Source organism: Perca flavescens, chromosome 16 (genome assembly GCF_004354835.1).
Source record: "Perca flavescens isolate YP-PL-M2 chromosome 16, PFLA_1.0, whole genome shotgun sequence".
Taxonomy (NCBI): domain Eukaryota; kingdom Metazoa; phylum Chordata; class Actinopteri; order Perciformes; family Percidae; genus Perca; species Perca flavescens.
The window spans coordinates 17,214,844-17,239,223 of record NC_041346.1 but is presented as its reverse complement, the minus strand read 5'-3'; the positions used below and the strand labels follow the sequence as shown (position 1 = coordinate 17,239,223).

General features: G+C 39.3%; 1 protein-coding gene across 1 annotated transcript; it reads right to left on the bottom strand.

Moving 5' to 3' along the window:
- Positions 1 to 3,061: 3,061 nt before the first annotated feature.
- ggt5b (gamma-glutamyltransferase 5b) lies at positions 3,062 to 12,219 on the bottom strand. The gene is made up of 12 exons (XM_028601790.1): positions 11,862 to 12,219; positions 9,989 to 10,116; positions 9,811 to 9,906; positions 8,415 to 8,610; positions 7,438 to 7,598; positions 7,169 to 7,315; positions 6,897 to 7,027; positions 5,741 to 5,928; positions 5,559 to 5,650; positions 5,332 to 5,441; positions 5,118 to 5,228; positions 3,062 to 4,797 (listed from the first exon to the last, which is right to left on the bottom strand). Exons 1-12 carry the CDS (start codon positions 12,032 to 12,034, stop codon positions 4,651 to 4,653), a joined length of 1,680 nt encoding a protein of 559 aa, XP_028457591.1. The 5' UTR covers positions 12,035 to 12,219; the 3' UTR covers positions 3,062 to 4,650.
- Positions 12,220 to 24,380: the final 12,161 nt, after the last annotated feature.

The window sequence follows — 24,380 nt, the reverse complement described above, 5'->3', positions numbered from 1 at the left end:
TTTTAAAAATAGCCTGGTTACTCCTATTTCAGTTTGGTTTATTTTCATTCCAGCTTGTCATCGTTAAAAAACCCACAAATAAACAAAAACCTATCCAGATAAATCACGCCATCTGGATAGAGTGAATTTGATTGTGGTTGGATGAGAAGTATATAAATATACCATTCCGACACCCTATTGGTTTGTACGCGATCCATCACACCAGCACATGACACAAATCACGTCACACTCCAGCAAGGAAATAGCAGACGTATGTAGCCTAGTACAAAGAAATGTCCCAACCAATCACCGGCAATTTTCTTGTCAAGTTTTGTTATCTTACATCCGTTGCCTTCACAGATTCCTGCAGCTAAGCTTGGATGTACATTTACAGTACATCCCAATAAAGGCTATTGATAACATGCCTCTGAAGTTTGACTTTTTGCACGATTACAATACTTATTGGCAACTAGTCATAAAAAGCTTGAGTTCTTCTACAGAAGTCTTTTTAAACCCTATTATCTATACTTCTACCTGAGTAATGAATGTGAATACTTTTGACACCTCTGTCCATCCAACAGTTTTTGTGAGATATTTCAGTCTGGACCAAAGTGGTGGAGCGAACAGAAAGACATTGTCATCCTTAGAGTCATACCGATAGCATGGCTAAAATGTTATCGTGGAAAAAAACGTTTGTATGGAAAACTCCTTTTCATTTTGATATGTTTCTTATGGAGCAATTAATGGAGCATTGCATTGGTTCAGGCATAACACTGACATACATTAACCTGACACTATTATGATACACTCATGGCAATGACATTTGCTGCAGCAGCTTCCTCCCCCACGCCAACCTGCTTCTGTTGGGCTATACTATGGGTATTGCTGTGTTAACTAAGATGGCCTATATACTGTAATTGTATAACTATCTGCTATAAAAGGCCAGTATCTTGATGTAAGTGTTTTTGCGTCTGAACTTTGTAAATGTTTTTAATGTAATTTCAAATGTGATGTAGATTTGCACATAAAGTTTGCTGACTTATTTTATGGTGCTATTAACTTTACTGGACAAATATGAAATTCATGAGTGACATTTGTGTGATAGCCCTGGGCCGTATGACTACCTGTTTTGGCCTGTATCTGTCTCTTTCAGTGGTTCCTGATTGACTGGCTCCTCCCACCTCGTTGGATGGGCCTCCCTGCTCGGAGTCTATAAAGCTGGGTGATTCCATGAGGTCTACCTCACTCTTCCTCCAGACGGGCTGGTACCATGCGAGCACCCCAACTCAGTCCTAACAAACTGGTATTTGGACACATAGATCAGGGTACATTAGCAGTGTTAAGTGACGAATCAAAAGATGCTGAGCCGCCTGCTGCCGACTCCATGTTGTTTTTGCCACTGCTCACTAAAGCTGGTATACATGAAAAAAAAAAAAAACTACTGTTGTGGTTCCTGATTGACTGGCTCCTCCTACCTCGTTGGGGATTGGCCTCGCCTGCTGGGAGTCAATAAAGCTGGTTGATTCCCTGAGGTCTACCTCATGCTCTTAAACGAGCTGGGCATAACATTTGGTCATTTTGCTTTTATTGATAGTAGCTAGCAGAGAGTGAAAATGTGGGGAGAGAGGAAGATGACATACAACAAATGTTCCCAGCCAGATTTTAATTGGGTACATTAATATAACATGCTATGCATCTTAGGTCTGTAGTCTAGCGGGTTGCCCCGCAAAAGAAATCTAAATATCTTATTATCTTATTATTGTCATGTTACCTTGTGTGGTTACAATTATTTTTGAGGAGATGATGAATGCAGAATTGAGTCACACAACAATTTTCCTTTAAGGCCCAATTAAATACAATCTTACTCGCACACAGTTATAATGAACTTCAGAGTTATGCAACTCAGACAATTTTTTTACCCTTTAGGCATTAAAAAATCTCTGTCTCAATGTCTGTTTTAATTCTTCCTACTACCTTGCATGGCATTTGAAAATAATGACGAACACAGACAGAATGCATCTACAATAACGTGCTGGAATAATTACATTATCAAATAATAGCCAGAACCACTGAAGTTATATTGAAGTTCATTTTACTTGAGAACCCAAAAAGGAAACAGTTACAGTACTCACAACATGAGTACAGAAATGACCTGACGAATAAGCTTTCTACAACAGATTTTGTAATACAACGTTGAATGTGGTAAAACTCTATAGTCATAATAAAGAGTCGAAGTTGTCAGTTATCTCAAGCTGGGCATCTCCTCTGCCTGCTCTGCTCTCAGAAACATCCTGTGCCTTTCACAAGGACAGACAATGGCTCCATGGTATCTTGTGAGTGTGTAATCACTATAATATGGCATTCTATGCAAACAGTTGAAATAACAACAAGAGAGAAAGTATGTAAATCAAAATTTCTCTAAGATAATGTCAAATAACTAAGTGTTGAGATAATTTGCTTCGCCAAGGGACTATGTGACTAAAAGTGTGCAAACGGTGACATTCAGAGAGTCATCACCGGATTGTTTAACTGCTTCTCCTTTGAGTGAAAGACATTTTCTGCATAGGGTACAATTATGCTTTAAATGGCTGTTATTTATACAAAGAGGGTCATATCATGAAGCAATGAATTCACAAGTTATCCAGATTAACTAATTTGGCATACAACAAAGACAGCGGTGCTTCACACAGACGAAATTTGCATGTTCTCATAACTCACATCTAGTGCCTCGAAGGAAAACGGAGCAGAATCCACTTAAGAAATCATTACTAATTCATAGGTCTCTCTACTGAAATGTCTCATTACTGCTTCCTTTGTCTCAGAGCAAAAGCACTGCTCTGAGACAAGGCAAATAGGAAAACATGAAGCAGAGTATTGCTGATCATACTAACAACAAAGGAGAAATGTTTAAACAGCTGTAGTTTACAGTGAGAATGCGTGTTGAATGTTTTTGGGTTGAACAAAGTATGAGTTCAATCTTCAGGGTTTGTGGTTGAAAAGTACATCTGGTGAAGATCAGCGAATCAGTGATCACTCGTCCTTGTTTGGTTTGGACTTTGGATGTTTTATTGTGACAACACAGATATTCACAGTTAATAGTTGTAAAAATGTGTAACTATTTTACAAAACATTTTGACATATTAAACAGAGAAAATACTAAATGACATGCCGGTTGTGTGAAAATACACTTAGATAATTGTGTTCATTGTGAATTAAGGTTTTTTTTATATAAAATTTTTTTTAAATGAAATTCTACAGCATTTCCTTAATCTTTCAAAAAAATCACAATATGCTCAGGGACATGAATAGGGTTGTTTCACATACAGTAACATTTGTAAAGTCACAGTAAAAGTTCCCTGTTTGGGCAGCTGACTCAACTTCAACTTATATGTCAGTCAGGATGTCACTTTAAAAGTGTTACATGGCTCATCTACAATTAACAGTTCTACACAGAATCACAAAAATCAGTCAGAAAATAAAACATTCATTGATATTAATAAACTTGATACAGTATCACAGAGGGCTTGGTTTTGATTTGTTGGACTCCAGTAGATTTGCCTTTATGGCTTGCTGCTACAAATATCCACTTTGGTCAGGAGTGTGTAATCTACAGCACATTAGGCAGATCTCAGCAGTACTGTAAGAGTAGCAGCATCATGGTGTGCTCACTGTGCATTAGTATACAACAAGTGGTATGACATCTGTGTGTGTGTGTGTGTGTGTGTGTGTGTGTGTGTGTGTGTGTGTGTGTGTGTGTGTGTGTGTGTGTGTGTGAGGACTGGCTGGATTGAAAATGCATATATATCGAACATTCTGATCAGCTCAAAGGATAAGGCTGGTTTATTACAACTTGGATCTAATTTTCATAGTTATTTCCCATAATTTCTGTTGGTCACAATCACCAAGTTAATTGCTGAGATCTGGGAACATGGCAACATCACCAAAAAGAAGACTGACAGGATAAGAAACCTAAGAAGTCAGACAATAAAATAGTTTTTAAACAGTCCCCATGGTTATGCAAATGTACTTGGCCAACTATGTTGGCCAATGTGACATAATACCCATATTTTCTTCATGGTCCACTTATTAGCTTTTTCAGAGATTTGAATTGTCATGACAACTGAGCAAGCTGCATTTGGTGATGAAGATGCAGTTAAAAGTCTGCCTCTAAAAGTTAAGAGACCAACTTCTAGGTACAACTATGACCCTAGTGTATTTCTCTTGCACTCAGCAGGGAAATACGCCGGACTTTAAAAAGGGTCAGAATATCACATTGCATTAATTTCCTACATTTAGATGAAAACTTCTACTTTCAGTTTACCTCCAAATAAAGTGGTTTAGATAATCTGATAATATGATTGCTTATGTTTCTTGCCCCATCTGACTTCTTTTGAGCCATTTTGCCAATTTCCAAGAACTCTGCAATTTTTATGGTGGGTACAATGTTGTCTAACAGATACATACATACGAAAATAAGATAAGAATTATAGTAAACTGGAATTATCCTTTAAGTTTTGTAGTTTCTTGATCTGCTAACACCAGGAAAGAGCCTGAGCACCAAAATGCTCACAATTAGTTGTTGGCACATTCATTGTTCTTAAGGCTACAGGTTCAGTCAGTCTTTAGGGAAGATTTGAGTGGGAAGTTGGTGCACCCTCATGGTCTATGTGGTTAGTATCCAGCTGACACCCCCATCTTCCTTCTATCCGATACGGCCACAATGCATCCATTCTCCTTTTCCACAGCATTGACTACATTCATGAAGTATTTCCAGTTCCCAGGTTTGTGTCCAAGAGCTCTGAGGCCATCTATCACAGACTGAGGGCAAACACACACACACACACACACACACACACACACACACACACACACACACACACACACACACACACACACACACACACACACACACACACAAATGAATACCACTTATCCTTGCCACTTCAGGTTTCAAAACTGATTACAGGTAAATTGAAGCAGACTTTGTTGGATTATGTTATGTCATGGTAATACCTGTCACAAACCATTAACATAAATTATGTTAATGTTAGTTATTCATCAGATAGACGGTCACGGTCTAGTGAATTTGAATGTCATTACAGTAATGGACAATGAGGATGAGAACACAAGTATCTCACCTTGTTAAAACCTTTCTCAAAATTCACAATGTTATTGGAATTAACAAACACTATTGGCTCTGCAATGGCATCTTTCAGATTCATCCCCAGCCACAAGCGATTCATTATAGACTGCAAGAATAAAAGAGAATCATGTAAGCAAACAAATGATGAAGCAGACAAACAAGCATGCAAACAGAGTTCAGTCCAGTTTTGTTGTCGTTATTGTTGTTACCAAGGCCACTGCCGAGGTAATCATGCTTCCTCCTGATCCACCAATCACAAGGAGTCCTCCAGACTTTGACTCCAGTATTACTGGAGTCATTGAGGAAGGAGGCTGTTCACCTGTGACAACAAATACACTCCATATCAGACTGAAAAGAGACTAAATGACTACATTAAGTAATGTCTTTCATTTAATTGTCTGGGGTTGAAAGTCCATGTTTATGTCTGTGACTTTACCTGCCCTCACTGTGTCTGCTCTCCCACAAAAGTCAGTCAGCTCATTGTTGAGGATGATGCCTGTTTGTTTGGAGTAAATGCCTCCTCCAAATCTACAAAACCAAACACAGTAGACTGAGCGGATAGTTATTATATTATAGTAGATTTGATATAATATAAAGTAAAAGAGGCTTCCTGCTCACAATTGGTTTATGGTGCTCGTGGCAGCGACAGCCAGTCCATCTTCATCCAGGACAGACACATGTGTCGTCCCAACGTGATCACGTGAGGGCTTGGCATTGTAGTAATAGGAGTTGTCATGGGTACCGTTTGAAAAGATCATGTCCCTGATGCGATTAATGAAGGAGGCATCAATCAAATGATCTGCACTCTGAAAGAAGAATATCATGATGAGACAGGAAAAGGATATAATAACATCCTGTATACTGCTTGGGTGAGATGTAACTATTCGTAAACTGTATCTCAGATTCTTTCTCTTCCTTTCTGGGGTTTGTTTTGTTTCTTAATTTTTTAAAGATTGTTTGTTGTTGCCATCTTTGCCTTAATTGGAGAGCTTACAGTTTGGATAAAAAGAGCAAGCATGGGGAGAGAGGGGGGGCGCGTCATTTGAAAGTAATTTCTTTGTAAATTAAAAATTAATTTACTTTTTTTGGTGATATATACTGTATACAGTACATCCTGACTTTTTACTGTAATTGCATTACTGTTTGTTTCTACCTGCCCAGGGACTGCATATGAAATTTAGCTAGTGGCTAAATCTACTACAATAAATCTTTTCTCTTTGTATAAGGTAAATGTTTCTGTACATGGTCCCTGACAAATAAATGTAATAAACTAAACTAAAATAAAACAATTACACACTCAGTAGAAACATTTATTTAGACTTGTGTTTCTGTCTACCTGGCAAATGTAAGTCCAATATTCACTCTCCTTTCAGCTCTGTATTGCTCTTCATCAACTCCTGAGGGAAATATCTTGCTTTCTAGCAGCTTAATGTTCCACTTTGCTCATGAGCTATTTGCTAAATTTGTCTATCTACCATTTGGCGTTGGGCAGGTGGTGTGCTTTTAAAACAAAAGGTTTGATGAGAATAGTAATGACATAGTGAAGTTGCAAGATGTCAAACCAAAACAATGAGCTGCAAGATGCTAAAACGCTGCATAGAGCCTTTGGGAAACTGCCGAATCGGGTGATTTTTTTTTATTGGCAATGTGATTAGTGTAGCTTTAAGAACTGTTAAACTGATAAAGTGACATATTTTTTGGCCTTTTGAAATTATTTTCATTTTAATATATTTTGTGCTAAGACTAATGAAAAACTATTATCTCAGATCCCAACCTTTTTGTTATTAAAGAGAGGGTCACTGATGCTTCTCCTTTGTCCGTTTGCAAATTTAGCTGCCTCTATATAATGATGGTACATCTGAATTGTCTGGTCACCATCCAAGGAGTTTGGAGTCAAGGGGAACCCTGTGCAAAAAGGAGAACAACAACTAACTTATTAACTTAGTTTCATAATTTGGGCAAAGATGCTAGAATTGAATTCAACTGCTACAGTACAGTAGGTCCGTTTAAAGGATCACAGGAGATTAATCACACGGTACATGACACCTTTCATCAGCCTGAGAATGAAGGCGAGCAGGGCCCCCCCGGCAGGTGGTGGAGGGATGTGCATCTGAGTATTTCCCAAAGGAACGGTCCATGCATCCTCCACCCGCACCCGAAAGGACTGTAGATCCTCCATTTTCAAAGTCCCACCTAAGAGAAACATGAAGGATATTTAAACAGCTTTTTTTTACATCACATGCCAGTATGTTCTTTTTCATTCTATTGAAGTATACACCCCCAGCGTGTACAAGCTATGCTGAAATTGCACCAACCTGCAGCTTCTATGTCTTGGATTAAGTCACGTCCTATCTTGCCAGTGTAGAAGGCATCTGCCCCTTGCTCTGCAATTGTTTTCATGGTTTCTGCAAGTTTAGGAAACTTCAGGATGTCTCCTTTCCTCAGAACAGTTTTGTTTTTGTTGCAGAAAACTTCCCTAGAAAAGAGTATCCATGTAAAAGAACACATTAGAACATATTATAACACAGGACGTATAAATATAATACACTAAGAGATACTCATGCTGCATATTATGATTTAGGTGATTTGTGAACTCTGGGCTGAATGCTAACTAAGAGTGACATTCATTTCATGCAATTCATAATATATAACATACATATGTTGTGCATAATCACGCAATGACTATTCTCAAATGTTCTGCAGGAATTTGTTTCTGCATCTGTGCACACACTTCTACAGAGGCAGACCAGAAACAAACACTCTATCAGGCTTTTCACACCACACTTAACTCTGAGCTAACCCCTTTTCAAATCTTGCATTTGGGAAAAGCAACATTTCACACACATATTTCTGAAAGAAGGTGAGCAGCTGCTTTTATCTTTGGGTCAGTAAACCCTGCTCTTGAAATGTTATGCAAGGAAAAATAGTGTGCACCTGCTATTAGAATTGAACACTCATTTTCACGAATCCAAAAAGTGTCTAAATGGCATGTCAACTGGGTGAAACTATTACGTAAAATCCTGAACGTTACAGTAAAAACTTAGAGTCAATTGTTAACCCAGGGGTTACATAACATGAGCGTGAAATTATTTAACCCAGGGGTTTATAGGAGAACCCTTTGCTCCAGGTATTCTGCAGTGACACACAGATGAGAAAAGGCTCCACTGCTAGTTCATCAGTGCCCTCAAATATTTATTTTCAGTGCCGCTACAAAGTAGATATTCTTAAAGTAAAATTTTTGAAGACCTTTAAAAGCTCTCAGTCACAATAAGCCATTAGAGAGATGCCGTACCAGATGGATGAATTTTCCAAGTGATTTTTCACAATGGAGGAGTTCAGAACATTTTCCAGAAATGCCGGCAGAGGGATGCCTTCACTGGCCATTTTAATTGTTGGCTCGAACAGCTTTGCCCAAGGCAGCTTCCCATACTGTTTGTGAACTGCCTCATAGCCCCGCAGCTCTCCAGGAATGCCAATCCACTGGCTGCCTGCAATGTACAGGTGGGAAACAGTGCAGCTGATTAAACGGATGATGGAAAAAAAAAAATTTCAGCTGGACTGTAAAAGAAAGCGAAGCAATACAGTATAAACCATAGTTTAAAGGTCCAATAGGTAATATATTTACTGTATTTAATCAACAAATTAACACAATATGTCAATAGGTATTAAGGAAACATGCTAAGTTGAAATACTATCTTCTCTGACAACAATGCTAAAGCCTGTATTTTCTCCTATGAAGTTTCCATTCCGGGACAGAATGTCTGTTCTTGTTTTGGCCTGTGTGTTGTTGTCAACTGCCGTGACGTTATTGGAGGATCAGGTAAGCGGACGGGACACGACTGCTTACAACCACCATGACGGACATATGACAGACACCGCAAGTTTGACTTCCTCATAATGAAAACATGCAATTTAACTTTGTCAAAACCACCGTGTAGCCTGAATTGTTGGATGGGACATAGCTTATGTTCTCTACAGGTCGCTCTGCAATGTATGTAACGTTATGGTATGTTATGGAATATTCTTGTGGCTAACGTTACCATCGCCAGCTTCAAGGTTATGATATGTTGGACAGTATGATTCCCACTTTGTTACAAACTGGCATGCAATCATAATGTGTAATACAGTATAAAGACAAGCTGTATGTATCGAAAATCTACCCCATGCCGAAATTCTTCCCCCGCTTCTGTTAAGCGGCTGTAGCCGACAAACTATGACTGTGACCTGGGTACAGATGACCGCAAGGTCACGGTCTTTTTACTGGTCGTTGTTGTTACGTTAAGCCGATAAAAGGTGACTGTCAGTCGGGTACAAAGCTCCGCAAACATAGCAGGATTTAGCAACTCCGCTGCGCTGTGGAATAATGTCTGGCAATGCGAGACTAGCATCTAGCTAACAGTGACATTGTGGGATGTTGGGTTTAGCGTTGGCAACCTGGCAACCCCCGTGAACTTCGACACTGTGGAGGAAGGGCCGGGTGAGATGACTCTCTCCAGTATTTTGAATATGGATTGCAGTAACCATTTTAAACGCTAGCTGTCAGTATTACATATTGGACCTTTAATGCTAGAAAACAACGTCTAACCTCAGTGATAGGAGCAACACTGAGATTTTACTTTTATTTGCAATGACAAGAAGAAGCATGGATAGGAAATGTGTACTTAACACCAATGGACAATTCTTCTTACCTGTGGTCAGTCTCACTGTGGTGGGGCAGTCATTTAGCAGGTTGGTTTTAAAAGACTGTGGGACGGTCTCTCTGAAGTTGTAGACTTTAACATTGCCTGAGAAGAGATCAGCAATTAGAATGATCAGCCTAATCAATCATTATCATTTGATGTCACACAAATGAATGAGAAGGCCCACCTGTTTTATTTCTTATGGTGAATATAGATCCTCCTCCAATCCCCATGCTCTGAGGATTGACCACGGATGTGCACAGAAGAGCTGCAATGGCGCCATCTACTGCTGACCCCCCCTGCTGTAGCATGCTCCTAGAAAACATTTTCCCACTCATTTTCACTGGATTTATGGGAAATGTGTAAACATACAGTCAGTCACTAACTCACCAACTACTCACTACATATTTTCCCACCCGCAGACACAATATGCACAGATCTCTGTAGTCAGGGGGGTTCAGTGATTCAGGGTGTTGAACGAAGTATCAAGAGTGCTGCCAAGAGGCAAGTTTAAACCATGTGCTGAGACTTGAGACTTCAGGCAGCATACCAGCAATGGTGGTGCTTTCATTATTTATTTTTTTTAAACTTGACTCAAAACCATTTTCCTTAAAAATTACAGCTCATTTGTTTTAATAAGGCGCATCCAACTTAATTATAATACACAACAGAGCATGCAAGCTTAAGTCTGAACCATCTCCAAAAGCTCTGAATGAGTCTTTTCACGGAGCGGTTGGCTTGTGGTCAGACGTGTTCACTGGGTAACAAGCGAAGGCAGTGTCGGGAATGTTGTGTTGTTGTTTATGGTCAGGCCAACTCAGAGCCATGTAGTTTGGGTTTAACAGAGGAAAAAGTCTCAGGAGGTGGAATAATAGACTAAATCCAATCAGAAGAATCAAATTAAAGGAGTCTCATGTGAACAGTGTACACAGAACAACAACTGGTTGATATTGGTCTATGTCTTTACACGAAATATGTCATAAACTGATGATTTTATTTTAATGGGATATTGTCTACAGACTGACAAAACTAAATGTAGGTTGTATACTCTGTGTATAAAGGCTTAGCAGCGCTAATCTGGGGATTTCATTTGTGTTTACTGGGTGTTTGTTTTGTTTTGTTTTCTCCCCATACCTGAGATGGTATGTACAGGTTAGGGTGAAAAGTGAGTTTGGAAAAAAGTTAAACGATGAGAGATAATCTTTCCTACTTTGTACTGCAACTGTTGCAATTCCCCTTGGAATAAATACATTTTGACTTTGAAGAACATGTTATGCAAATGATATAGATCAAGGTAAAAAAAAAAGTAAAATGGTGTCCTTAAAGGTTTCTCTCATTAGATAAACATGTTGCCTCACATTCATTGTTTCTGCTGTGAACTGGGAAATGAACATCAGGGCAGAAAAAAAAAACTCTGTGACTGAATACAAAAGCAGGAAGAGCTTCATGCACATTCCAATGATAAAAAAACAATAACCTTTTCTTTATTCTATATTTGGAGTTAGTATGATGAGAGATTGATGAGTCCACATTGTGGCTCACCACAGAACAAATGACTGCATCAAAGAGTACTTTAAAGAAGGAAGTCAATTACCTTTATATTAGAAAGATTAAGATCAGTTTTGAGTGTTTGCAAATCTGGTTTTCTCCAACAGTCACATTTAACCGGATAGTTGAGAAACAAATCAGCTAGAGGTGAGGAGAATCAGGGCCTGTCTTCACATGCAGTATCTATATTGTTCAAACAGAGCCTATCAAATCTCTTAAACTGCTTATCTGATTGTTCAGTTCAGCTTTTTATCTCACCCACAGGGGCAGGGAGCTGCATCCTGATAGGATACAGAGTTCTAAATAGCTCAAGTCATTTGTGTGAATAAAGAAACGTGATGCAATACTGCACATCTAAGAACAAACAACTTAATTATGTTCCAAAAAAACAAAACAACCACATTTAATTTGAAGGTTTTTTTTAGATACAGCGTGTGAATTAAGACAAACTCAGGCAGAATTTAGCAGTGATTTCTTCCAGTTGAACAAAACGTATGAGGAAAGTGACTTACTTGCCAATCTCGGAGCAACGTCGCGAGTCTGCAGACACAGCCGCATGCATGAAGCTGCCGCTGGGACACTCTCTGCCCACCAGTGAGACGATGCACAGGCAGACGAGAGCAACCGCGCAAATTAAACCAGCCAAGATGAAGCAGCACACCAGCCACGGCTTATATTTAGCCATTGAACTTTCTGCGGAGGAAAGTTTGTGTTGAAGGGGAACTGTTGCTGCTGCCGCTCAGTGCGAACACACGCTCTATGAACACTACCTAATCCTGAACATGGGTCTACCTCTCCGCTCCACCAACGGGCTTCTGAAGTGAAACCGAAGAGCAGAGGGAGTTTCACAGCATCATTACAATGACCACAGCTTTGAATCTGTCTTTAATTTACTATTAACCCCAACACTTGGGAAATAACCATGACATCACTGGCATTCTCGGTAATCGGGGTTTCTTGTCATTTCAATGAGCCAATGAGCCAAGTTGTGTTCAACACCCAGCTGGCATTTTAACGTCCAGTCACTGTTGAATCAACGTCAGGGGCCAGTGTTGGATAACCATTGGATTTTGTTTAGATTTTGCAAATCTAATCAACGTTGAAATTTCAACGTCACTATAAAGTCCTGCTTTTCAACATAGTTTATTTTGTTAAACTGTTTTCACTAAATTATTGATGTGCTCAACAGTAACACCTTGAAATAGATACATAAACACCAAGTTTGGGGACAGTCAGCTAAGAAGAAGCCAATTGGTCAAAGCAAGACCAGGAAGAAGATTAATAAAGACATTTCACTGACATAAGAAACATTATTTTACGCTATGTAATAATGCTTTATTACATAGCTGCAAGTGTGCCAACATTTCATGCAACATCATTTTACACGTGTTGAACTTTAACCTTTAGAAAAACGGCCCAAACATTGGCTGGTTAAACTTTCCCTTCTTGTTACTTCTTTCTGCCACCGCCACCCATCCTCTCTGGTGCATATTTCAAGTATTTGGCCATGTATTCGTCTACTTTTGTGGTAGTTGTATCAAATGACCTCAAGACAGCATCTGATGAGGGGAGAAAAAGAACAGATCAGTATTAGCAAACGCTAACCTCTCAAATTAAAATATTTTGCAAATATCAACTTTTGTGGCATTGCCAATGTTTCAAGTATATAAATTGGTATTTATCAACATGCAAGGTCATTGATAATCATGTGCTTGGGCGAGCAACAAAAGGCAGTTGGTAGTAACCAGTGCTGCCGGTAGAGTTAGTCTAGAGCCCAGAATGGAGTATTATATATAATATTAGAGCATGCTCTGTAGAGTCCTCCAACTAAAATGATTTTTATTATAAATTATTATTCTACTTACTATATTCAATTATTCAAAACATTGTTACAAAACTTTCCACTTCTTCCTCTGAGGCTCATTATGGCCATCATTTTATTTGTCATAGTTCTGCTATGGTAAAAAAAAAATGGATTTCTATTAGAATATTATATTGCAATCAAGTTCATTATGAAAATTTAGCAGAGAGTGAGTAAGTGGGTGTGTGGGGGTGTGCATGACAGTATGACAGGGAACATAATCACTATAAACTAATGCAAAAAAGGAACATAACGTTACTTATGCAGCCATTGACTTCCTCACATGATCTGCAGCATCAACGCCTCCCAACCTCTTCAGATGTTTACTCTGAAAAGGAGAAACAAGAAATTGAAAATATAACCAGAAAAAGTGCAGTGTTTCCTCTATGTTGATTGGCAAGTGGCGGTCCGCCACCGTTAGATTTCTCCCGCCACGGTATCAGAAATATATATACAAAAAGCCTCTATCAGCAGTGATTGTAAAGAGCACGTCGACGGAGAATAGCGCAGACACGCGCTTCACAACGCGAGTGGGCACGTGTGCCACTCGGAGAAAAGGGAGAAAGAAAAAAGAGACAGGCTGTCCGGAGGACCCGGTTGAGATGGCATGTGTGCATTGTAAGTCTCATTTGTAAGTAGGGAGACCGGGTACGGTTCTAACCTTTTTTCTTCAGCACCCAAAACTACCTTTTTTTTTTAGCTACAAATCTGACACTTTTAGGCAAAGTACCCACATTTGTCTACTACAAATGGCAACAATTTAAATTTCTTCAACTATATTACAGACTTTGTGAGATGATGACAAATACAAGGTGGTCCTTTGTTACAACCTACCCCACTATTGGGGTAGGTTGTAACACATATTGGGGTAAGTTATAACAGGTAGACAAAATTAACAAAAACTAAGGCTAGTCAAGTGATATGCCACAACAACAGTTTTATTTTAAATGAATGGCTGCAACAATAAAATATGTGTGAATATGGGGAGTGTATGTGCATGCACACGTGTGCGTTTGTGTGTGCATGTCTGTACCTGCACATTCATATGGGTGTTTGTGTGTGTAAGTGTGTGTTTATTTGTGTGTATGTGTGTGTGAGTGAGAGCAAATTAACATAAACATACTTACCCCCATTCCACAGAACAAACAAATGAAATGCAGTCTTTATCAGTCACAATGGTGACAAAAACAAACTACTTAAATGCATCTTTAAGTCACAATGGTGAAAATAACAAACAAATTAAATGCATTCTTAAGTCACAATGGTGACAAGGAAAAAAAATTAAATGCATTGCTAATCAGAGTCAAAATGGTGACAAATGAAATTGGTTAGGCCTGGAGTGCATGGTGCATGGTGTACCCAAAAACTTGACCCACACTTAATGGTTGTAACACTTTCATAACACGTGTTACAACCTACCCCGCCACTGTCACCCATTGTTTAGCTAGCTGTATTAGCATGGTGCTTTGAAATTGGCAGGAGGTTGATACACCATTTTTTACTAGAGAAACTACAGTTTGACCTGATATAACTCATACAACATTATTTACAACGGTAGAAACAAAATACTAAACAAAATATTATAATATATTATTATAATAATATTTTTTTTTTTCTTACTTTCTTACCTCAGAATTAGATTTTCTGCTGTAGCTTCAGGAGAGATAGCTACACAGACTAGAAAACCTCCATGTGGGATCATAAAGGAAACCTGAGGAAACTGAAGCTGTCACATGACTCCTATATCTTATCCCTGATTCATGGAATTGGTAGTGTTACAACTGACCCTGTCTTACAACTGTCCCCGGTCTCCCCTATAACTTATATTGTCAGTTCATTTAAGCCTGTATTATTAGTCTATATACTAATACTATAGTTCTTGCACATTTTAGTTTCACCTTCACCTGCTAGCTAAATTGCACGTGGCTGTTGATTCAATACAACGCCCTTGATATCATATCATGGCATAGTAGGCTAAACCGTGATTATTTCATACATTCATGAAACATATTGGGGGAAATTCATTCAACATAATTCACAGCCAAATAACAATTAAAAGTATGCTATTTGAACATTTATAACTGTTAAGAAATAACTAAAAGACATGTTCGTTCTGATTTCTGGAGGAGGAAGGAGAGGCTGGGGTCGAATTGAAAGTTAAGCAAAAGGTTTAATAAAACAACATGAAAACGACAGTCAAAACACAATTAAACATAAAACATGAAAACACTGCACTGAGTCACAGATTGAAGTGCCGACATCACCTCAGTTTCCGAATTATATTCCTGTGGAATTGTGGGTCTCTGATTAAAGACACACCTCTGATTTTAGGTTTACCCCAGGTCACAGACAAAGGTCGTTTCACATGGTAGTGCCGATTCTGTCTAATCACGTCTGGCCCTGCAGGGAGTGGCTCCCCAAAACCAGAAACAATAGTTACCTTTCCTGTGGGGACAATGAGTCTTCTTCATATGCTAAATGTCAGACATGACCTGATTAATTCTTTAGAAGCTAGGTTTTAGGTGAGACACTCAAATGCTGTATTAGTGTACTTGATTAAATTTAGCTGCAGGCCCCATTAAACATTGTTTTCAAAACATAAGCCGGGTTTTAACTTTTTAACTTCAACATAACCTAACCTAACCTGGCAGGCACTGCCTCCGATTTGGTGTCTTCTGCGGTGCGCAGCGCAGCTCGGACCGTGCGCAGCTGCTTTTTTTTTCCTCCATAAACTCCGCTCTCAGCTCCTCTGCCAGTTGCTGCATGAACTTCCTCCGGGACATTTTACAGCTGGTGCACTCCTTGGAGAGGATGTGTGCAATGATTCCAGCCAGTTGTAGCATGTATAAAGTTATATGAACACGTAGACAGCTACCGTCTACGTGTACTGCGCCTTTCACAGAGCGATCGCCCGGTGCTTTTCTTCTGATTCAGAACCATCCACGCCGTAGCCTACGTTACCGACTCTGGCTTTGCCTTCGGCCCATCGGTGATGCATTGCCCACACTTGTTACTCGAGACCGCTAGTTTACACTTCTCTGATTATTACTAAACAACCAAGATGCATCTTCAACCACGCAAAAGATTAAAAACAAAACCGCGAAAATCCGAGCGGTTAATATGACAGTATGCCCAAAATAGGTAAAAGTGATTGTATTTTCTTTGCCTTTTGTGTAATGTACAGTATATAAAAACTATTTTAAATGAAAATACAGACTCTTTTAGGAAAAGTCAGGTACCAGCAGGATTGTATTTTTTTTATTTAGCAAAGTTATCATACTTATTACAATTTCAAAACGGTCAAAATGACCGTCTAGTGTAACCCAGCCTTGGAGGTTTTTTTTTTCCAAAAGCCAAGAAAAATCAAATGCACACTGAAAGGCTGCCAACTTTGCCACTGAGGCAAATATGCAATTAGTTTCAGTATGAACGGTTTCCTACTATAGCCTACTTTGGGTTTTGGTTTCCCTATGAAGAATTTCTTGTAGAGTCCAGACCTCCACAAAGCAGGCACATGATGAGGACGAGGAGTCTATAGCAAGGTAAACAAGCCAACTGTCATAATGAAACTTTGCCAGCACTTTACAAGATTAATTATTTAACCCTTTTGTTATCTTCGTTTTTTATAGCACTTGTCTGGGTTCATTAGCTACTACTAGCATAACCCACACACCCAGGGCCTGAAATTAACACTAGGGATGCACCAAACATTTCCCCAAAAAATACCGAAATTTTTTTTGCCCAAAGGGCATTTTCGGTTTTCGGCCGAAATACTTTTATCACCGAAACAATAAGGCCGAAATGTTGTGATGACGCAAACAGAAACCGCGACCTGCACGTGTGTCAGTACCTGATCCGTTCCACCTGCAAAGCGGTAAAAAGTCACTGTGGCAGGCTGGTGGTCAAAAAAGTTAACTTCAGGCCCTGCACACAATGTGCCACGTCGCACACACACACACACTCAGTTTGTGGTTAAGCTAAAACAATCCTTTTTTTTTATTCATAAAATGTAGATTACAAAAATCAAGTAAGCAATGATAGCACGTGAACAACAAGTGCAGAAACTTATAAAAATAATTTTATAAAAATAATACATTTAAAAAAATACATATATAGAAACAGAAGAATCAATACAAAGGAGAGATAAAAAAAAAAAAAATATATATATATATATATATACAATATAAACAAAACAAAAAAAATGTACAAGAAGACATCAATTTAGTCAGAGGTTTCAGGGGAAAAAAGCTCTACAGTATCTACAATTTTAATACTTTTTTTGTTATCCAACGTTCTAAGTGACTTCAGTAGAGATTTAAATTCTATGAGAAAAGGTACAAAGTTAGGAGAAGAGAAGAAAATTTCTGCTTGTGAATATAGAATTTTGCATACAGAATAACAAAATTTATAAGATACTCAAGAGCACCATTATCTGAATTATTGTAGAAACAGATAATATCTTTAAGATTAAAGGAGTAGATAGAGTTGGTGGGTTCAAAAAAGTAAGACTCCAAATCTGTCCAAAATCTTTTGGAGATTTCACAATCAAAAAAAAGGTGAGATATTGTTTCAATATTCTGTTTACAAAATGTACAGGAGGAGTCAATGTAAGTAAATCTAGCAACAAGGTGATTAGTAGGGTATATGTTATGTAACATTTTGAGGTGTACTTCCTTAGCTTTGTTAGAAACACAATACTTATACGGTAGAAGCCAAGCCTTTCTCCAATTTATGTTTACAATTTTGGATCTCCACACAAACTTGCCCCTTGGCACAACTGCATTCTTTCTCTGGAAAATTTGGCGAATATGCTTATTGTTACATTTTATGTGTGTTACTTCAATTCCATCCAATGATAGTAAAGGCTGTGATATAACATGTGCATCATGGGTTAAGTAATTTTTTATAAGTAGAATTAAACCATTTGGGATTGCACGAGTTAAGAAATTAAATTCTCTGAAAGGAATTGGAAAATTGTGTACATTCATAAATTGTTCATAGGACAGCATATCACCAGATTCATCGAAAAGATTAAGAATGTTGTTTAAATCTCTATGGAACCAATTAGGAAAAAATAAGGATTTGTTCCCCCCAAATTGAGTCCGAACCGGTCTTGAGCCTGATGATGACGAGACCCACTTCGCACATGCGCAAGCGAGTGTCTAGAACCGTCAGACCTAGTCACCGCCTTTGTGTGATGGACAACCGCCGTCCTCCAATCAAGCCCTTGTATTGAACGACGTTCCAAAATGATCAATCAGACTGGAGTTGCTCTCAAAGTAGGCCTACACAGGGAGATGTAGAAAGTGCTTTCATCACGACTCAACAAACGTTTAATTCAGAGTTGGTCTTTCAACGTTGTATCATTATTCATGAATCAACACTTTTTCAACAGTGAATTGATCAGCATTGTTTAGATGTTGGAACAACGTTATTTATCTACTGCTATATTTCAACAAAATGTTTAAAAGTCATGGTTGTAAAAATAATGTTGATTTGACGTACAACTACAAATTTTTTGATATTTCTATGTTGAATCCGTAGTGAGTTAACAACACCACTTCAACTATTTGGTGTTCAACGTTGTTTTAATGTTGAATTAATGTTTTTTCATAAACTGACATTATTTCAACAAATCAATTTTTTTTGATATTTCTATTTTTAGTCCGTAGCCTAGTGAGTTAACAACACCACGTCAACTATTTGGTGTTCAACGTTGTTTTGACGTTGAATTAATGTTTTTTCATAAACTGACATTATTTCAACAACATTTAAACGTTTAATGTCAGTCGAATGCCAGCTGGGCAAGTTGATCTGTTCCAGAGAACTTGGCAGAGCTCCCCCTAAACTAAAAACTGAAGTTAGTTAGTAGTTAGTCAGAGCCATTTCCTAGTATTGCTTTGAATGTTTCAAACTCAAACAATTCCCAAAGTTCCATCTCTATTTTCCTCACAACACATTATGAAAGAGTCATCAATCTGGACTTAAGAGGTGAAGTCACAATTCTCTGCAGAGGGATATAATAATCCTATTTCCCTAAAATAATACATGATAGAGATATTATATGAAGACATCACAGCCACCAAGGTTTTTGACAGCAAAATATTGGGTAAAAGTGGAAGATGATATGAGTTAGAGAATGGTTAGGTGTTTTTATGGGTGTAAGGTACAGTGGGCCAAAGTGTGCAAAAAGTGCGAGAGGCAGTAAAACAAAATGCACCTGTGCCTTTTGTGCCTCTCAGTACAGATGCTTGATTGAAATTGTCCCTGTTGGAAGTGGTTGTTTCACTAAATAATTACTCAAATTTGGCACACTAGCAAAATGATTTGAGTGCCTGGACGTATGTGTTTAAATTAAAATAGAATAAAAATAATTACTTTTACCATCACTTGTTTGACAGGCTCTGAATGCTCTATTCCCATATATGTCATATCATAGAAAACGTTACTCCTTTCTAGCTCCAAAAACATCTTGAGAGTATATGAAATGTTGACATCATTGTACAACTGGTGCATCCTACGCAGCTCAGAAAATGAAAAAAAGTAAAAGTTAGTGATGGACAAACTTGTGACCTCTCACACGCCTGTGCTGAGCTGGACCAGGCTACGGAAGGGCTACCAAACAGAATGAGATTTCTTTGTGTTTTTGATGTTGCAGCATTATATTGATGAGCCTAAAATCCCCAGATTCTCCAGATGGCCAGTTTACCCTTAAGCTGTGTAAGTGGCACGAGCCCAGACTGGGAACAATGCTCTCATGTGCACAACCTGTCAACACCTTAGAGTCTAGCTCCAACTTGACTTATTTGAGCTTCAGCGAAGTTGATTCAGTAAAGTTATCACTGAAATGACAAAGCTCCAGCCAAACACTTTGATTTTCAGCCCTGCAGGTGACTGTAGCAGTAGGCAACGAGACATGTGGGCTGCTAGATTACCAGGTCTGCCAGACAAGGTGGAGGAAAGTCAGTCGGATAATCCATCAGCTAATTGCACATGATCACACATGTTTAGCCTTAAGGGAGGAATAGTAAATACCATGTGCTAGGTATATGCATAGGTGCTGCTATATCTTGATCAACAATTTGCCTCAATGTGTCAGTGTTTGTGCTGGAAGTCTCTCCACAATTGTGTCAGGTTCAAACAACATCACAGCTGTCAGATCAATTCATAAATAATTTTTTTCAGCCCAAACCCATTTTTTACTCTGCCTACTTCTTTTTGCAGGCCTGCCTTGTGACTCCTGATGGGCTGTAGCTACTGTCACGACCCGGCTCTTAGGCCATGACAAAGGAAGGGAAATGTACACAGTTGTACTGGGAAATCCAATGTGTAAGGCTGGTCCTAAATGCATACAGTCATTTTTAGTGCCCTCAACATGCGGCTCTGCTCGACTGTCCCTGGCAGTCCAGTGTGGAGGTTGCTGACCGAGGTGCTGAATGTGCTCTGGCAAAAGTGGCATTGACTGTCGCTGTCTAGGGTGCTGTCCCTCAGCTGGGGCAAACCATGGAAAACCATATGAGCTCAGTGTCACGAGAGTCAGCTGTTTTGTCCATGCCATTTGCCATGTAGTTACCTTAAACATGATCTGGAATGGAATCTTAGTTTACAAGTTAGTTGTTTTAATTAACTAATATTAAAAGTGACACCTTGGCAGGATTTTAAGTTTTTAGTGCAAATTAATGAATACAAGATATAATTTCATTGCTGCAGGAGAGCATATTGATATGATTTAAATGCATTATGTCCAGTGCTGCCTATGACCAGTTAAAACTTCAACACAAGGGGGAGACGGTGTGTATATGTTCAGTAGCAAAGCTCTTGGCTCGTGTGTTGACCAATGAAACATCATCAGTCTGTGGTTTTGGTGTCTTGTTTGACATCTTTTATTTCTACCTCATTCAGACAGATGCAGTTTGCTGAAAAGGGATTTTGGAGCTCCCTATACGTAGTTTAGCAGAGGGGTTTAATGTGCGAAAGAAATGCTGGACATGATGCGGTCCGATTCCAGGAATGTGGTGCTGTACAGTGCCAACAGCCTGAGCAGGGAGGAAGTGGAACCCAAGGGAGGCAGTTTTACAGGCTAAGAGGAAGGATTCCATGTTAATGCATACAGCAGAGATAAAGACTTAGCAATAATGATGAAGAAAAAGTCAATTTCCACGTAATCCATTTATATCATTGAAGTGTGTATTTTCCTGGCTGTATAACATGATTAAAGGGGTGACAGAATGCAAAACCGATTTTACCTTGTCATAGTTGAAAGGGAAAATAGGACATACATAGAACTTCAAAATCCCATTGACACCTCTTTCCTCTGCAAATCTCACAATTTGAAACTGCCTCTGAAAACAGGCAAATCTCAACGAACCACCGAGTTGACTTCAACTCGTGGCTGCTCCTTATTTGGCTATAGTCTCTATCTTTGTCACGACCCAACATTTACATAGGCTACACAACTGACCTGAGGTCTTCTGAATCTAGGTTGCGCAGATCTCAGAAACTTTATACATTGTTCATCTGCTATTCCATTACTAAATTCACTTCTGAGACTTTTTTATGCGAGAAATCAACTATGTAAAGCTCAAATATGGGCCGTTTTATGAAAATGTATGGCTAATTGCAAATCTGGTAAGACAGTGTCGGACTTCACAAGCTCCACAATCTGCCGGGACAGGTGGCGGCTGCTGGCCGGGTTTGCTGCCTTCTCTGTCGGCTTCTCGCCCTTCACAGACCCGGTCAGCTGGAGCTCTGTCAGGATCTCACACACGAGCTGCGCTGTGTACTTTAGAAAGAAAAAAGTTTGAAAGTTTTTCAAGGATATTGAAAATGAACCACGGTCATAAATGCTGTGTTCCAGACTGTACAACGGAATAGCCTACTGGCCCAGAGAAAAGTGTTTAGAACGAGTATATCGGACAATGGAGCGGGAGTTGTGGATCTAACGCAGCGCCGCAGAGGCACTGGCAGAGGACGTGCTTGCAGGAGTTCACTCTCCGCTCCCCGCGGTTACTAGCTACAAAGTGAGTTGTGATTCTTTGGTGGAGGTTTTTTATGTCCCAAGGGTAACGTTACAACACTAGTTGTAATGAAAGTGTCGAAAGTTTGCATTTTGCTGCCCTGAGCATGTCTGGGCATGTAACAGACAGTGTGTCTGTGTGTGTGTGTGTGTGGGGAAAAAAAAATCAATCTAAATAATTAAAAGAAGTACAACAAGTCAACATCTTACTAGGTGTCAAAGGCCACAGAGAAGAGATGGGTTTTAAGACGGGATTTAAAAACAGACAAAGAAGAGGCCTGTTTAACGTGCAGAGGCAGATCATTCCATAATTTAGGAGCAGCCACAGCAAAGGCACGGTGTCCTCTGAGCTTCCGCTTAGTTTTAGGCACACTCAGGAGTAGCTGATCTTCTGACCTGAGAGAGCGAGGATATTATGGGGATATAAGGGCGTAGAAGCTCCGAGAGGCAGGGCAGGGCAAGACCATTCAGGGCTTTAAAAGCAAATAAAAGAATTTTAAAATGGATCCTAAATTGAATAGGCAACCAGTGGAGTGAGGCTAAGATGGGGGAAATGTGCTCATGTCTTGTCTTGTCTCCAATGTATTTGTATGTGGTTCCTCAAAACACTGAATCAATACCGATTGCATCACACCACACTTAATGAGCATTTGTCTGGCTCACACCAGCTCTAGTTTCTAAAGAATCATCAGGTCATGTCTGACATTTAGCATACAGGAGACTCATTGTACTTACAGAAAAGGTAACTGTTGTTCCTGCTTTTTGGGGAGCCACTCCCTGCTGGGCCAGACTTGATGTAAACTTGAATAGAATTGGCACTACCACGATAAACAACCTTTGTCTGTGACCTGGAGTAAACCTGAAATCAAGGGTGTGTCCTTAATCTGAGACCCACAATTCCACAGGAATATAATTCGGAAACAGAGGTGATTTCGGGACTAATTGAGGTAATTCCTGAAGAGGAGGCATGTCGTTTCAGTCCGCTGTCAGCTGCAGTGTATCATTTTTTTTTTGTCATGTCGTTTTCATCGTGTTGTTCATTAAACCTTTTGCTTAATCTTTCAATTGGACCCAAGCCTCTCCTTCCTCCTCAGAAATCAAACGATCATGTCTTTTATGATTTCTTAACAGAATGCGGCTATCAAACGTGTAAATCTATTATTTTGGTCATAATATTATAATAGTAACAGGGGCAATATTAGTATTCTAAAACTGGAAAGTGGCAGTGGTTTACTGGGCAGAGGGCAGTGAATGTGCTTGTGTAGATCATGGATGTAAAATAAAATCCTGTAGATTCACACCACTTTCTAAACCAGTCACATAGTATGGACGGGCAGCAAGGCTTCAGATGTCATTAATGGCGTCATTTGTCTAAAATGATACAAGCCTCAATACGTGCTTCACGAAAAAAACTTCCAGGATTTCTCAACACACACTTCGAAGCCTAAGCACAGAACATAACATTACTACAGTGAACTTAACTGGGTATGAGAGGGCGGAGCCAAAAGCAGGCACTAAACAACATGGCTAACACTGCAGTCAATTCCAGTGAATGGCTGAGTTTAAGAAGAAAGGTAAGTGACCGTTTCTTTGGTGGTGGAAGAAGCAAGGAGGTAAGCTTCTCCTTGGAACGCGTAGCTCCTATGGCGCCATTTTGATGCTAACAAGCCATCACCTCCCGTTAGCATTCCATTGACTGCCATTCATTTTGGCGCCACTTTGACAGCAAATAACTTTACATCTGAAGCGTTTGAAGACTCTATTTGTCCATTGTTTATTTCTAAAGAAACACAACAATGTATAAAAGGCTCCATTATCTTGTACCTCAAGTTATTGGTGCGTTCTATTATTCTCAACAAACCGACTCGGACCTCGGATATGACGTAATTTCCACACTTCAAGCGTTCTGGTATGTTTTGCGCGTCCGAGTCGGAGAAAAAACATGGACACCACCCGGAAAGCTGTTGCTATGGTAGCACTAACGCTACGTTAGCAAACAAGGCTTCATTCAATATTGCACTCACAACAAGACCGATTCCCATACCAACAGGCAGAGAAACGGACGCAGTAAGGTATTGCAGTAATACGAGTGATTAAAAGCTTAATTTAAACAGCCAAAGCGGTCCAAAAACAATGACAATAATTCATACTATA

What these genes read in the sequence shown, in the direction of transcription:
- ggt5b (XM_028601790.1), bottom strand. Translation starts at nt 12,034, where the DNA reads ATGGCTAAATATAAGCCGTGGCTGGTGTGCTGCTTCATCTTGGCTGGT. An exon ending in CACAGTGAGACTGACCACAG is followed by an intron (nt 8,611 to 9,810) that starts GTAAGAAGAATT and finishes TGTACATTGCAG; the next exon opens with GCAGCCAGTGGATTGGCATT. An exon ending in TTACCTCGGCAGTGGCCTTG is followed by an intron (nt 5,229 to 5,331) that starts GTAACAACAATA and finishes TTATTCTTGCAG; the next exon opens with TCTATAATGAATCGCTTGTG.